This window comes from Ornithodoros turicata, chromosome 3, assembly GCF_037126465.1.
Source record: "Ornithodoros turicata isolate Travis chromosome 3, ASM3712646v1, whole genome shotgun sequence".
NCBI lineage: Eukaryota > Metazoa > Arthropoda > Arachnida > Ixodida > Argasidae > Ornithodoros > Ornithodoros turicata.
In genome coordinates, this window is record NC_088203.1 from 71,996,852 (window position 1) to 72,012,259 (window position 15,408).

The 15,408-nt window shown below is 44.1% G+C and overlaps 1 protein-coding gene and 1 long non-coding RNA gene across 2 annotated transcripts; one reads left to right on the forward strand and one right to left on the reverse strand.

The window, feature by feature from the left end:
• Window positions 1–394: 394 nt before the first annotated feature.
• LOC135389631 (uncharacterized) lies at window positions 395–1,981 on the forward strand. Its single transcript, XM_064619666.1, has 4 exons — window positions 395–713; window positions 1,325–1,430; window positions 1,534–1,738; window positions 1,835–1,981. Exons 1-4 carry the CDS (start codon window positions 395–397, stop codon window positions 1,979–1,981), a joined length of 777 nt encoding a protein of 258 aa, XP_064475736.1.
• Window positions 1,982–2,000: 19 nt separating this feature from the next.
• Window positions 2,001–3,280, reverse strand: LOC135387303 (uncharacterized). Its single transcript, XR_010421028.1, has 2 exons — window positions 2,969–3,280; window positions 2,001–2,540 (listed from the first exon to the last, which is right to left on the reverse strand). It is a non-coding gene; the product is annotated as an uncharacterized LOC135387303 (long non-coding RNA).
• Between the last annotated feature and the right edge of the window lie 12,128 nt (window positions 3,281–15,408).

Consider the following 15,408-nt stretch of genomic DNA (forward strand, 5'->3'; position numbering starts at 1 on the left):
TGATATGGCATCTGACAGTACGTTACGCTGCCGAGGGCCTAAGCGGACACTCAGTGGCCCAGCCAGCCATGTATGAAGCATTTTCCTCATTACACCCAGACACACTAAGGGTCGATTCACACGGTGCAACTTGTTGCTGCAACTTCGTTCTCACGACGGTTGCACGCAACCGAAGTTGCACGCAGAAGGACCCTTTCACACGGCGGGCAACTTGGAGCTTCGTAGTGCTCATCGTGGCCGTAAGATGGCGGGAGGAAACATCATTATCATCATTCTTATCCAATCGTGCGGAAGCCCGCTAGATTTGCGTTTCGCGCTCCAGTTTTGCCGCGCGCTTATCCCGAAAGTTGTAGGCGTTGCGCTGCTTGCTTCATAAAGTTTTGCCAGAATCACAATGAGCGATTCCAGTGCCCAGAGGGCTGCAGCCGTGCTTCTTATGCTCCTCTCAGAGGAGGATCGACCAAAGAAAGCGCGGACGACTTGGGTGAAGAAGCTCGGTATGCGAAGGGAGTCGCACGGGGCCCATCATCACCTCATCGATGATATTATTGAGGACCCTTTCGAGTACCGTCGTTACCTTCGAATGACCCCAGACTCTTTCGAGGAACTTCTACGTATGGTGAAGCATCACATCCAAAAGGAGGACACAAATATGCGCGAAAGCATACAGCCGGAAGAGCGCCTGGACCTCACTCTTCGATTCCTCGCGACAGGTACGATCTTTACCGATGAACAATTGAGAAAATAAAATAAAGAAAGTCATTCAAGAAAGCTGGCTACACCATCTGGCTGGATAGCAACACGTATTTCATGCGTGTGCATGTATAACCCAGTCGAAAATCACAAGCTGGAACCACTTAGGGATCATGCTGGTTCTGAATGGTTCTTGTGGGTTTGAACTTGTTCTAACTTACCACAGGAAACCAGCTGAGGTGGCCTAAGCAGGAAATCTGGCCAGCTGAGATGGTTCCAGCAGAACTGTAGTCAATGTACAACTGGTTTAATTAAACTGCATAATATCCAGTTAAAAAGGTTCCAGCAGAACTGTACAGTTGGTACAAGCTGGATAACATCCAGTTGAAACAATTACAGCTGGATCCATCAAAGCTGATTTCAGGTGTATCCATCTGAGCTAGTCTTTGCTGGGATTTGTTCCATCAGCCAGCTTATGTGGAACATGAAACCACCAGAGTTTGCAAATAGTTAAACTGATGATACAGATAAGTTTCCCAGTCTCGGGTTTTCGTCATGAAACTGATGATTTTCGACTAACAATACCGTACATATTTTCCAGCTTTTACTTCAGTGTGCCTCATCTTTTCAGGTGAGTCGATGAGGTCCCTACACTATCAGTACCGGATGGGTGTCAGTACGGTGCACAGCATTGTCTATGAGACATGTTCTGCATTGATCAAGATTTTGGGACAGAAGTAAGTATTTTTGCATCAATTATTTACCCTCAGAGTAGAAATCTCAAGTTTGTACAGGTGAACATTGCACAGTTGCCTCCAAATACTGCTCATGACATTCCAGGTATATAAAGCTGCCTTCCACGGCTGAGCAGTGGCTCGACGTCGCCAGCAAGTTCAACTCCACGTGCTACTACCCACATTGTCTCGGAGCAATCGATGGGAAACACATCACAATCTACTGCCCCAGAAACAGTGGATCCTATTACTATAATTACAAGAGACAATTCAGCATCATACTTTTGGCAGTTGTTGATGCAGACGGGAAGGTAAAAATGGGGATTACAGAGAGATTACTGAGTAAATTTGGGGGTGCTAGCTTCTGTTACCAATGAATGAATGTTCAATGCACTTTATATTTTCAGGCACTCTATGTCAATGCTGGGACAAATGGAAGGGTTCATGACTCCGCAGTATTCAAGCGAACACCCTTTCACCAAAAAATGGTGAACGGAGAGCTGATACTTCCACCTAATGAACCGCTTCCAGGTGAGGGGCAAACGGGAATGTAAAAACAATGCACGAGCCCTATTCCTTGCATGAAATCAATTTATAAATGATATATGTTCCAGGGAGGCAAATGCCATTGCCCTACGTATTCCTTGGGGATGGAGCATTTTCATTAACCTGCAATGTAATGCGGCCATACGGGGGCAACAGCATGACACACGGACAACTAGTGTACAACTATAGGTACATCTTAAGACACATATAAAGGGATACAATAGCGAAGTAATTGTCATTGTGGCATACTTTACACAGGCACTCTACAGCAAGAAGGATGGTAGAGTGCTACTTCGGCACGCTGTCCCAGAAATTCAGGATACTCCAGAAGCGCATACAAGCAACACCAGGGAATGCAACCAAGCTTGTGCTGGCCTCCTGTTCTGTGCACAATTTCCTGAAAGCACATGAAGTGATGCAGGACAGCAACACGCCAGTACTGCAGGACACTGCGTCAGGCCGAGGGTGTCTGGAGCCATTTCAGCACCGTGGCATGCATGCGTCGACGGAGGCCTGCCAGGTCAGGGATGAGCTGCAGGATTACTTCGTGCATGAAGGCAGCGTTCCCTGGCAGGACGACAATTTGTATAACTTCTGAGGGTAAGGCAGCACATCAATATCCTATATTACAGGCATCACACTTTATAGGTAATCAAAATATTTTTTATTTACTTAGCATTTTAAAAACTTCTCAATAAACTGCTTAATAAAAATTTCTTTCAGTATGACTGAAAATCTTGTCTCAGCACTAAGATAAGAAAAATAAAATAGACGAATACATGTAGAGAGGTGTCGAAAAACTTGACTAGAACCTCCAAACCTCTTTCTCAACACAGAGAGAAGAAAAATTAAAAAGATGGCTACATATATTGAGCTGTCAAAAAACTTGACTAGAACACAAGGCACATGTAGCAAATACTGAAATCTATCTCTCAGAACTGAGAGAAGAAAAATATAAAAGACAAATATGGGTACAGGAACTCAGCACGGCATACTGCAGATATTTGTGTTGTAGAATGCTTCCACATGATTCACTGTACCCCATGTTTCCACAGTTGGTATGCACCGAAGAATAAATAACATTATGTAGCTTGGTGGATGACTTGCACATTATGTTTTAGCTGAAATATCAGTTCCATTACTTTAGCCTTGACCATGTCCTTTCTTAACTGATCCAGGTCCCTTATGCTGGCCGCCACAGCTTCGCCGAAGGCAGTGTCTGCGTCCCGAGGAGTGGCCTCACCCACCAGTCTGTTCAAGGCTTCCTCAAATACCCTTTCACGAATATTGCCAGATGTCTTCTTCTTCTTCTTCTTCTTCTTTGCTGATGGCAGGGCCTCCTCATCATCCTCCACATCCTCGCTTCCACTACCAAGTGTCAGAAAGTTGTCACTTTGTGACATCCCTGCACATTCCTGCAACAAATTTTTTTGTTTACTTTTCCCTGCTGAAAAGGTCCTCGTTTGAATTGTGTATATACAGGGTGGGTGCTATAGAAGCTCACATTTTCGCGTGTCACGCTACATCTACTTGAGAGACAGGCTTCCGCTACCACACAGTAAATAATTTGTGCCAGAGAAATGTACAAAAGAATTTCAGTTGCTGTGCACTGCGTAAAAAAATATGACCACGCAAACTCTCGTCTTTGTGCATTTCCTATGCGCTATACCGATGAATGAAAACGGAAGTTTTCGTGGTCGTATTTATTTTGTTACACAGTGCTTTGTAACCACAATTTTTTTCATAGGTTTCTGTGGCATAAATTCTTTGCTCTGAGGCAACAGTATCGCGTCACACACGAAAATGTGACTGACCTTTTAGAACACCTACCCTGTAGTATGAAAATATATGAATTATTTAATAACAATCTCGTAACAATGTAATCTCGTTACAATGGGCATCAGAGCAGACTTGTGCATAACTTAATACTCTATTGAAAGCACTCTGTGTAGGACACTTTCCAAGGCTCAGTGTATGGTGCTTTACCGGTACTTTTTCACCTCATATACTTAAATACTTTAAGTGAACTTTAATGCTTTTGTATACTTTTATTCCTTGCATGAGTGTGGATATTAAATAGTCCAAGGCAGGGTTTTGAAGTTGCCACTCTACCATTGGGATGATTCTGGAATCCCTCCCCTTCTTCAGAACATGGGACAAAATTTGAATAAAATGGGACTGCGATAGTAGGTCTGTAACGGGATACTTTGCCACTTTTTTTGTCAGAATGGAACAGGTGAAGTTATGTGCATGCCCTTATGAAAGCTCTAGGATTTGATCAAAAATAGCCATGAAAAAAGGATACCCACTGGGACCCTGCTTGCTACTGGTGCCAAATGCAGTTTCCATACCAGCCAAGGTTTGCTGTAGCCACTGCTGCTACAATTGTTTTCTGGCACATTACAGAACTGTCCACATGTAGGTTGTTTCCGGAATTGCATGAACAGGATAGGAATTGAAAACACCTTTCCACTCGAAGGAATGGAATGGAATGTGTGCATTGCTAGCACTGGTGCCTGGCTACTAGTTGCTCTTACCGAGTGCATGCTGTACAGTGTGCTTACTTGTGTTGCTGTGGAAGTGCCCATGTCTGGGATTGATGATGACGAGCGAACAGCATTGCCAGATTTTAGAAAAAGGAACTCACTAAAAAGGTCCCATTTCGAGACGTATACGTCACTGGTTCCCGCCCCTGACTTTTCGCTTTTCTCCACCTTCGCCCACTCTCGCATGAAATACGTTCTGAGTGTGTGAAATTTTGATTTGATGTCTTCCACTGCAAAGAAAATCATGTTCTTATCAGTGACGCACAGAGTACAGAGGGTATACAAACACCTCAGAAATACGGAGTTGTTGTGTGCAGGAATGTATTTTAGGCTCTGGGCTGCCATGCTTGTTAAACTGTTGTGAAGAAAGTACTCTTGCCATGTACTAGAGTGGAAGAAAGTATGTAGAAGTACAGTGGTGGTGGTGATGCTGCTGGTGAAACATATCGGCCTCACAGAAGTGGGCAACGTCACGACTGACGCTCTGGAGGAATGTGCGTCCTGGGCCGACTTCTAACGGAACTGTGCCAACATATGCCTGTAAGTGTCTGAGGAAAACCCAGGAAAAACCCCAGGCAGCACAGCCAGCGCCGGGATTCGACCCGGATACCTCCCAATCTCAACGTGACATGGCCAGAATGCTAGCCACTGAGCCACGGGAGCTGGTGAAGTACAAGGTGTATGCTATAAAAGGTCAGTCACATTTTCGTGCAAGAAGTGATACCTCCTTGATGCTATACCTCTATCACGAAAAGACTTCCTCTGCCTCAAAGTGAATAATTTATGCTAGAGGAACCTACGAAACGATTGTGGTTACCTAGCACTGTGTAACCAAATAAATATGACCATGCAAACTTTCACCTCCATCCATCGGTATTGCGCATAGGAAACACATGAAGACCAAAGTTTCCGTGGCCGTGTTTATTTTATTACGCAGTGAATGGTAACCACAATTTTTTCGTAGGTTTCTCTGGCATAAGTGATTCACTGTATGGCAGCCCAAGTCCATCTCTCAAATAGATATAGTGTCACGCGCGAAAATGTCACTGACCTTTTATAGCATACACCCTGTACAGTGAGAGACATGCATGCGCTCAAATGCGCAAATACACGGCCAAAGAAAGCGGGCCAACACGTAAATACGTACAAGACTTTATCTTAATATTTACCTGAACAACCAAGTTTTCCTGCTAATTCCTGCAGCTTCTCTCGTCTCAAAGACTTGCGCTTGTAGTGTGGGTGTTTTGGGTTGTGTAGAAATTCGTTTTCTCTGTAGAAGTCTACGAGACGCCTAATCCCGTCGCTTGTCCAGTTGAACTATAGAAACACGATTGACAGCGTGCAATGAGAAAGATGACGATTTTATCCACTGAAGAAGAGCTATCATATTTTGTTTGTAAATAATACCTGAGTCTGTGGTGTTACTTCCATCGTGCTAAGTCACATGCGTTCAAAATTCCACCGTAGATGCAGACGACGCGGACACACGCAGAACGAGACGCTTGCGGAAGTTTCAGACCGGAAATTACGTACAGCAGTCGATCATTCTAATTGGGCGCGCTTCGAAGGAGGAGCCATGTGATTGACAGGTTGCTCCTAGAGTTGCAGGAGAAATCGCTCGTGAAGCGATCGGCCGTGCAACTCCTGCAACTCGGGTTGCGCAACTACAGCGCCGCCGTTCACACGGTGCAACCTGGTGGCGCAACCTGGTTGCGTGCAACTAAAGTTGCATCGTGTGAATCGACCCTAAATGCATATAGTCGAGAGGCATGCAAGCTACGCAGTCTATTGGAAGCTCGGTCAGAATTGAAGTACCGTTGTGGTGTTCTGGATCAACCTGACGGCGAAAGCTGCAGTCTGTCCGCAACATTCCTGGTGAAGTTGGGAAGCAAACACGGTTTTGCAAAAAGTCGCCCTCCACAGTGCATTTTGGGCAACCAGAGTATCCTGTGTGGCCTTTGGTGATGAGGATGAAGCTTCTGGCTGGGGCATCGCAAATGAAACTGACAATGCGGATCTTAATAACGTGTTGCGAAATCTGGATTCCATCTCGAAGTATACACTGCAATTCTGATACTAATTGACGGAGATAATCATTAGCAGATTTTGGCTTTGCATTACCAACGTACACGCCAACGAGGAACGGCTGTCGACTAGCATAGTTCTTCACCAAGCACTGAATAGGCCACAATTGCTTTCGCGTACTTTTTGAGAGAGGGAGTCCATCAACACTGAAACTTAAATTGAGAACTGGGGGGAGGTCACTGCTGACATATCTTAACTGTGCTTTGAGTCCCGTAGCCAATCCGAAGTGACAGTACTGCCTAGGGGGCATGTCCGTCACGTTACTAGAAATCTTGCTGTCCCGTGGTGTTGCCAGAAGTGTCCTAGCATCGCTTGGCAAGTGCACGAGGCAGGAATGAGTCCTGAGGACCTTCAAAAGGGACGTTACAGAGGACTGGGGGATATTGTTCCTAACTGCCCAAGCCTTGAGTTGTGCTCGAAAAGCTTCCCGGTTGTCATTTGCCTCAGTGCATTCTCCGCTTGTGTGCACAGCTGCGGTACTGCTGCATGTGTTGTAGCATGTGCTTGTGGGGTAGCGTCAGGAACTGATCCTGCAGTACTGCTATCGTGATGTTCTGAAGGTCCTATGTCACCACTATTTTCTCCTCCCGACAAGTAGCTGAGAGACCTTTGAGAAACCTCACTGCATATCGCTGCCTCTGAAGAACCATCATGATTCGGCAGGATGGATGGTAAGTTCTGTATCCCTTCGTGCTCAGGATGTTCATATGAAGGCCCAGGTTCACTGAGCAGGTCAATAACCCTGTTCGTGATTTTGCGTGCCTTGCGGCTGGCATGTACTCCCTTGTGTTTCGGCATTTTTATATGTGCTAGTAGAAAATCACTTCGATATGCTTACATTTACTTAGATTAGCTTACGTGCTTACATTAGATTTCAGTTCAACACACGGGTTGGTGCGGGTGGGTGCGGGCACGATTGCTGGATTCGAATCATACGGGCTTGACAGAATTGTGGACGACTTCTTGTGCATTGATGGATGCGAGCCTGAAACACAGGAACAGATAATAAAGAAAACGCACTAATTTCGCATGCAGCGCTATGCCAACTCTGAGCTCTGAAAAAAAATAAAATAAATAACTTTCCAGAAAGCGTTCCAAGTTCGTCTGCAACAACAATATGCGTGGTACCACACTCAATCCGTCTGTAACCATTCAAAAGCCCGTTTGAGAAGATCTTCATGCAAGCAACACTGCGATCCGAAGCGACTAGAGCGCACAATGTACGAAGCGTCTCACAGCATATAGGTGCATTAAATACGCAAGGTAATGAAGGATTGGTTCAAGAATGAACTGGGCGCACACATTAATGTTTACATTAATGTTGCCTCCGGCAGAAACCCACATACACGTACCGCGTTCACTTGTGCGCATCACTAGTTTTCTGGCAAAATCGCCAAACGCTTTTTTGCTCGTATGTAATTTCCTCGTATAGCGACCAAAAGCCGGGAGACGACATAGCTAGACAAAAAAGTAGAGAACTCCGACTTAACATGACAAAATAACAAGGTTTACTCAGACGTTTCGTCCGTCATGCGACAGACATCATCAGTGCCAAACTGAATGAGAGATTACACAACCGGTCGCTATTTAAAGCTCAGCTACGCCGATTTTCGAGTGTTACAGAATGGAATGGTACTCACATGATGTATTCATAAGGGAACACTGATTATGTATGCAAAATAGTTATCCCAAACTCCTCGCGGTTTTCCGAAAAAGTGAATTTTTAGTTTCACTGACATCCCGTCTTGTGGCCCGCAAACCCTGTGTCGACGACACATTCGTGGTCTGCCCGCGCTCCGGCTTGGCATGACTTTTGGCTTGGTTTCTTCCGCCAAGCCGGCCAGTTTCTTCTGCCGAGCCGTCTGCTGCGCAGATTAACATTGGGGAAGTGATAAACAGTTCGCTATTAGGGAGCCAGTATATTTCTGGACTTCACTAAACCCACGAGGAACGTGAGTTTTGCTTCCTTCGACTGCAAAGCATTTGCTAGGCCAGTACAGACTTCCTGGTGTGATTCGTGTTCTGTGCTGTGTGCCGAGAATGCGTGAGCGTTTTGCTCCCGTCTTCAAGAACACTTCAGCATGCAGTTCCAATGTTTCAAACCACAATTTTCCGAAAGGCGAAAGAGAAATCTATTGACTGCAACAATCGGTTACAACTCTGACTGGGTGCCACCTTCGAAAGGAGCGATTTGATCTGTTCATCTGGCTCATACGAATGTTACGGAAGCAATGCGCAACTTGTTTCACAAGAAGCCGAAGATGTCTCGTCCGGGATGCTGTGCCAACCTTATCTGCAGCAGGAGATTGCAGGGGCAGGACTAGGCAGCAGATAAAGGTAAGACGCGTAATGTTAGACAAGTCAGTCACGCGGTGCAAATTGCATCACGTAGAAGAGAAAAATACGCTATCTGTCAGTTACTGCTTCATCCTTTAGAGATTACGCCCCAGCGGGTGTATTCTCAGTACAGATTTGGAATTGCCTTATTTGTTAAATGATTTCGCAGGCATTCTGGCACCACTGAAAAGCTTCCCAGGCGAAAATCTGGACTGGTCCCAGAATGGTTCCAGTTGAATCTGGTCTGGTTCCAGTTGGATTCCCAAGTGGGGTGGCTGGTTCCACTTTGGTGACATCAGTGGGACCACTCTGGTCTCAGATGGTTCCAGAAGTTCCAGCTGGAGCCTCACAGGTACCATTTTGTTCCCAGAATGGTCGCTGAGACTCCAAGTTGGGCAGCTTCCCCTTTTGAGATTTCATCTTGTCCACACTTGCCATGTTTCGTTTGATCTATTACTCTGATCTATTTTAGCACAGTTATGCTCTTTTTATTGCTGTTTATCCAGGTGCGCGCGTCTGCGATCAAATATATGCTGTATCCCTGTAACTCCCATTCGTGCACATTCTCATCTGAGGTTAATATCATAACATATTAAGTACCAGAGAAATGTAAAAAAATACCACTCAACAACAACAAAAATTAAGCTAAATACTAGAAGAAAGACAACAACCAAAAAGAAAAGGTAACTGCAGAGGCTGATGCAATGTGAAGTCGGAAGACGCCACGGCAATTCAAACTTCAAACGGCGAGAGCCGAGAGAGAGAGAAGAGGGCGAGAGTGGCAGGTGGCAGTTGGAAGGGTTGGAGGTTGGAAGTTGGAACTTGTACGTTGTACGCGTCGCAGTAAGTTGGTTTTGCTTCAGTAGCCGTCGCAAGGATGGTGTATCTCCTGTGCAGTATTTACGTGTGTTACAGTGCGCTTTGTAAGACAATGCGATGACAATGGTTCCTGTGCAACACATTGTCGATTTCCCGGAAGAGTTTTGACGCCAAGAAGACGTAAACGGCGCCGGAAGAGTTTTGACGCCAAGAAGACGTAAACGGCGTAGGGGCAAGAACGCACTGTGAAACGCCAATCGGACTGCACGTCGCGAATGTTTGCAGGTATGAGTGATGACCGTGATGTTTTGATTACTATTAATTAGATGTTTCATTTTAGAAACTTCGGAGGAACTTGCAGAGAAACAGGTTAAGATGATTCTGAACGCACGGTGAAGAGGAATGCGGTGTATGTCGCGACCTGCATGGAAAACAGGAGTGCCGTGTCATCTTCTCTAAGAAAATACAAGATGTGAGGTGGCCAACGAACGAGAGCTCCCAGTGGTCCGTGAGTGCATCGCACAGTCAAGCATATGCTTTGTCTAGACACAGTGAGTGATCAGACTTATACTACGTGGTATGTACATTTTTAATAAGTTCAAATGTGTTGCTACCAACCAGGACCTAAGCCTGACCTATGATCTAATAATAATAATAATTATATTATTATTAGATCATAGGTCAGGCTTAGGTCCTGGTTGGTAGCAACACATTTGAATCTTATTAAAAATTGGTGCAGGAGGTGACCAACATAACTAAATACACCAACTGACTCTCACAAATTTTGTGGTGTTATACTTTTGAAACAACATTAATACGCCGCAGTGGTCTTTTCTCCTTTGTTCCTTTTAACCTAGAAATATTAGGACTTCGGCATCACCAGCCTTAGTTGCTGAGCATGCAGTTATTTACGTTGAGCACTGCAGTTTCATATTTGTTTTTCTGGACAAGCAAGCCCGCTTCCCCATTTTGATAAGAGTCTTTCAGCTTTGACAGGGCATTTGTGGACAAGGAAAACATTTGGACTATTGTGTATTTTGCTATGAAGTGCACCGTACAAGGCAGAGGACACCATCAACCATTTCCACCAAGGTTATAAAATTTGTGACAAAGTACATATACCTTTTGTCACTGACTAATTTGGTGGCAAAGTTACTTGAGTGGCAGTTGTGCAATTTTAAGCACATGTTTAAAAAAATAGGATATGGGAAGTGCTGTCTGGTTGAACATGTGGAGTACCCAATATAATAATTGGGGGTTTACGTCGTGAGACAACTGAGTGTGGAATACACAGCACAGTGTAATGTTCCTTATTCTGGCAATGTTAGCATGGTTCAAGAAGTGGGATATGTTCTGTTGGGCCCAGCAAACAGGATACACATACCCTGATCTGAAGACACTATGCCTAACTCAAAAGCAATATGAGATCGACCCGTACGTGTTTATTTGCGAAACTATTATGAATGAAATATGGCCTGTGTGGTATAGAACAATGCGCACACTCAAGTAAACATGCAAAAAATACGTATAAGGGCTCTCGACCTACATGCCTACATGCGCTCTACGAGATAAACAACACACTACAAAACTACATCCAACACTTTTTATGCGGGGCAACTCCGACGAACCGGTCGAATGGTTCAACGAGTGCAGTTCGAGTGGTCACGATACATTCCTACGTCGTTCATTGCAGTCGCGCTATGATGCTGCACAATATATGTAGTCTCGTGTAACAAGCCTGGCAATCGCGCGATGTGCATGGGCAGAAATACAGCCTTCTTTCTTTGAAGACCAGTCCTCTGCAGGTATATGCTCAAACGATCACCAAGTCTCACGTTGTTGCTCAATCGCTCCCATTCTTGCACTTGTAGTAAAAGCAGCAAACGGGTTGACGTGAATGGCAGCTGAACGGTTGAACTGCGAAGTTCTCAAGCACATAATCACAACTGCACGCCGAAAATGATGTTGAGGGGAGTTCGCGGTTGTTGTTTTCATCGTTCAATAGTTCTCGGGATTACCTCGGACGAAACGCACATCGTAGGGGTGTACCCTGTTACCCACTCTTAATAATAAAACTTTTGAAATCCACGCTAAGAAATCCACCCTTCAAATTCCAATCCTTTCAAATTCAAACTGTCAAAATAAATCACAATGGGTGTATGCAGTCCAGTGTTAAGCATGGTTTTACGTGAGAAAATCAGTGTTTAAGAAGGTCACACTCCAGAATAACGAGTCTTTATGCAATTCTGTGTGGTATTCAGCATGTATCTCTCAATTATTCATCAATTTAATTAAGTTAGAGGCGTAAAAAACTACGCGTATGAATACTAGGAAAACAACGCTTCAGAGGTTCGGCCGTTCGGCTACTATTGGGGACGAGGCTATTAGAGAAAATGGAGTAACGACGGAGCTGTATGGTGTTGTGTGATGTGCTGCATGAAAAGGATAATCACTGCAAGCTCTAATAAAGCATATGTTTCTTCTGCCGATTTCGTCAGGTATTTTTCAGACGTGTAACGACTTGGTGTGCTAACACGCGCGTGTAACTTATGAAGGAATTCATTGGTGAAGTGACATTGATGCAGTCGTAGCTGTTTTGGACAGGCAATCTGGTAGCGAAAAATGTCCACGATAGGCAACATATAAAACGTACCGCAAAACTGCTGTGTCGACCATTTGTCACGACGGTAATCACGTACATCACGGTAAACATCATGGAAACGTCTCTTGCTTTCCTCGGCCTCAGCCTACGAAGAACCGCTAATGTTATGTTTGATAAGCGCCGCGAAAAGTGGTTCAGCAAGGTAAAACTGTGCCGGGAACGCCGTCACTTAAGGGATGTGTTTAATTAAATCACAGTGAGAGATAGCAAAGGAATGTTACTGGTCATATCGAAAGCAGATCTTGTTCACCAACATATCAATGGATTGTTTAAATAGTGTTCCTGTCAATGGACAATTGACGTTTTCGTCCCGTCTATACTGAGAAATGTTGGCCCAGAGCTTGGTTTCTGGATGCCACAAAACACTTCTCGCCAATGTGGTGCACTGTGACTCAATGGGGCATTTACAGCTCAGTGTCATTACTACATGAGGCAAGTTGGCTCTCTCAGGTGCTGTCACTGCAGTGCTGTAGAAGATCCAGAGTATATTCTTTGTCATTGCCCACACTACTGAGCTTTCCAAATTGCCATTTTGAGATCTCAATAATCTGAACTCCTGCCCCTCTCTCTAAAATTTCTTGGCCTATAGCTAAATCGAGCCCACGAATGCCTGCTCTCGAAGCTCTTTTGGCAATTTTGGACTCCATGGGACATTATTTCCTTCCTCACACCACAAGCAGCTATGGGGTAGAGTACCACCCCAGGCAATGAAACTCTCTGTCCATCTCAAAATAAAGTTGATGAACAGCATCTGCAACTTCTGTGAGGTGGTTTAAACCACTCTTATAACTACATTATACAGACAAAATACAGAAACCGACACTTCCTCAGGTAGGACCTAAGGAAGCGTGGACCTCCATGCGAAACCTTGTACAAATTAAACTTAAACAAGAATCTTCAGTGTCGGTTTCTGTATTTTATTTATGCGATCTACAGGACTTGACTCCCCTCTTCGTATATCAACCACATGGTATGTGTAACCTAGGAATGCTGGTATGTGGGTGGAGTGACTAGTTTGCCACAGTACCACAAATAGGAACACAAATGGCTGATAAATCTGCTACAGAATCTGGGCCAAGACGATGAGCACTTGGAATCATCACAGTTTTCAATACCATGCAGAGGAAGACAGAGTAGAGTACCCTCAAATTTTTTACTACTTTTTCTGAATTACTTGTAATTATGCAGCAGCTACGTAGGCAGCAGTTAAAATGCTACTCAGAATTGCCAAAACTTCATGCTAGCACTCAATTCTTTTCTGAAACTTTGGTTTGTGATGTAATGAATGTTTCGGTGACTTCCATAGGCCCGGTTTCACCAACTCTGGTTAACTGAACCAATATCAAGGGTTGCCAATCCTCGAACAGACACTTAACAGACACTTCTTTTTTTCCATCGGTGATGTGGTGAAGCAGATAGTTTAATGACCGTTCATCTTAGTTCAGATGCTGAAAAGGTTGGTGAAACTGGGTCATTATGTAGCCTTTGTGTTCTGGTGCTGTGCAATGGTTTTTCGAGGGATTCAAACTACAAAAAAAGGGTAGTAATAAAAAAAATTCTTGGCATACCTACCTACCTACATATATGTCCTGGACAGCATGTAAGAAACTCAACAGAATATAAATGTCATCATGACATTGGTAGACAGACTGATACCGAAACAAATCAGAAGGGGAGGGCTGGGTTCCACGAATGGGCACTTGTTCACTGCCTCCTCTTGAAAGAAAAGTAGGACCGAAAGTCGCGTGCTCTGTCAAAGACCACCATAATCCCCTCAAGACCGTGCCTTTTTGATGCGAACTCGTCCCCCCTAGCTTTGAGCGTAGCTCAACTGTACCAAATTGGTGGCACTGTTGAACAGTATGATGTCATTTGTTTTTATGATGGACAGTGTGATGTCATTTGTACCGTTTCTAAGGCACTTTGTACAAGGGTTTTGTATGCCAGCAGTGTACTGTCTGCGAAAGGTAGTTTCCGTGTCCACTTCAAGAAGACAATTTTTTAAGAGTCTTAGAGGATGCGTAACTAATGTGTGATTCCCACTAAATATCAGAAGAGAGGTGCACACTTAAATACCTGAAACCCTCAACTCAATTAATTGTAGGATCAAAATTACGTGGGAATATATTGAGGTTTGTCTCGTTCACAAAAGACATCATTGCACACTCTGCAAAGTGCATCGGTAGTTGCCATGGCCTACATCAATCATAGATACTGCAAACCACTCATTGAGCATAGTCAGTCCACGGTGCACAAAGTGAAAAGCGTCATTGCCCATTGTGAACATGGCCATGCAACAGTGCTTGCGGCTTCGCATTTCTCACTAGTTTCTTTCATCACTTTGTTATGAGATGACTAACGCTTTGCCAATTCAACACTTGGAACTTTGGAACAACTTTGCAAAGCATATGTACTCGTATGCACTTCCTTTAATCGCTTCAGGAGTATATCTTCCGTAACATATCTCAGCAAAGCAGTATGTCATGTAGGTAACACAATTTTGGCACAGTATTTGCTTGATATGTCCAACAAGCAGAGATATCAAATCTTTGTGCCAAAATGGTGTGCCACATGTCCCTGTAAAGACGAGTCGCTTAGATGGAATAGGTACAGCATCTTGATGTTGAATGCAAGAAGTTAATGTTTGACAACATATATGTCATGGGTTAAATAGAGCAGTATATCATACACATCAGAAGAATGCCAACACTTCAGTGCTTTACCTTTACCTGTTATTCCAATGTTTACTCTCCCTTCTATTGGAATTATGTATTTCAGAATAATTTTTGTATTACTGAATTTTAATTTGGCAATCCTTTCACATGTCTTGTGATAGACAGGCTAGCAATGTAAGCAGTGTTTATGTGCCTCTCACAACCTGCATCTTTATGCAAAAGTACTCCAAAAACAGGGAGACGACATAACTAGACAAAAAAGTAGAGAACTCCAACTCAACATAACAAAATAACAAGGTTTACTCAGACGT

Bases quoted from the DNA above. Each gene is read 5' to 3' on its own strand.
- LOC135389631 (XM_064619666.1), top strand. From the start codon at position 395: ATGAGCGATTCCAGTGCCCAGAGGGCTGCAGCCGTGCTTCTTATGCTC. The intron at 1,431-1,533 runs GTAAGTATTTTT...ATGACATTCCAG, and splicing joins ATCAAGATTTTGGGACAGAA to GTATATAAAGCTGCCTTCCA. The intron at 1,739-1,834 runs GTAAAAATGGGG...TTATATTTTCAG, and splicing joins TTGTTGATGCAGACGGGAAG to GCACTCTATGTCAATGCTGG.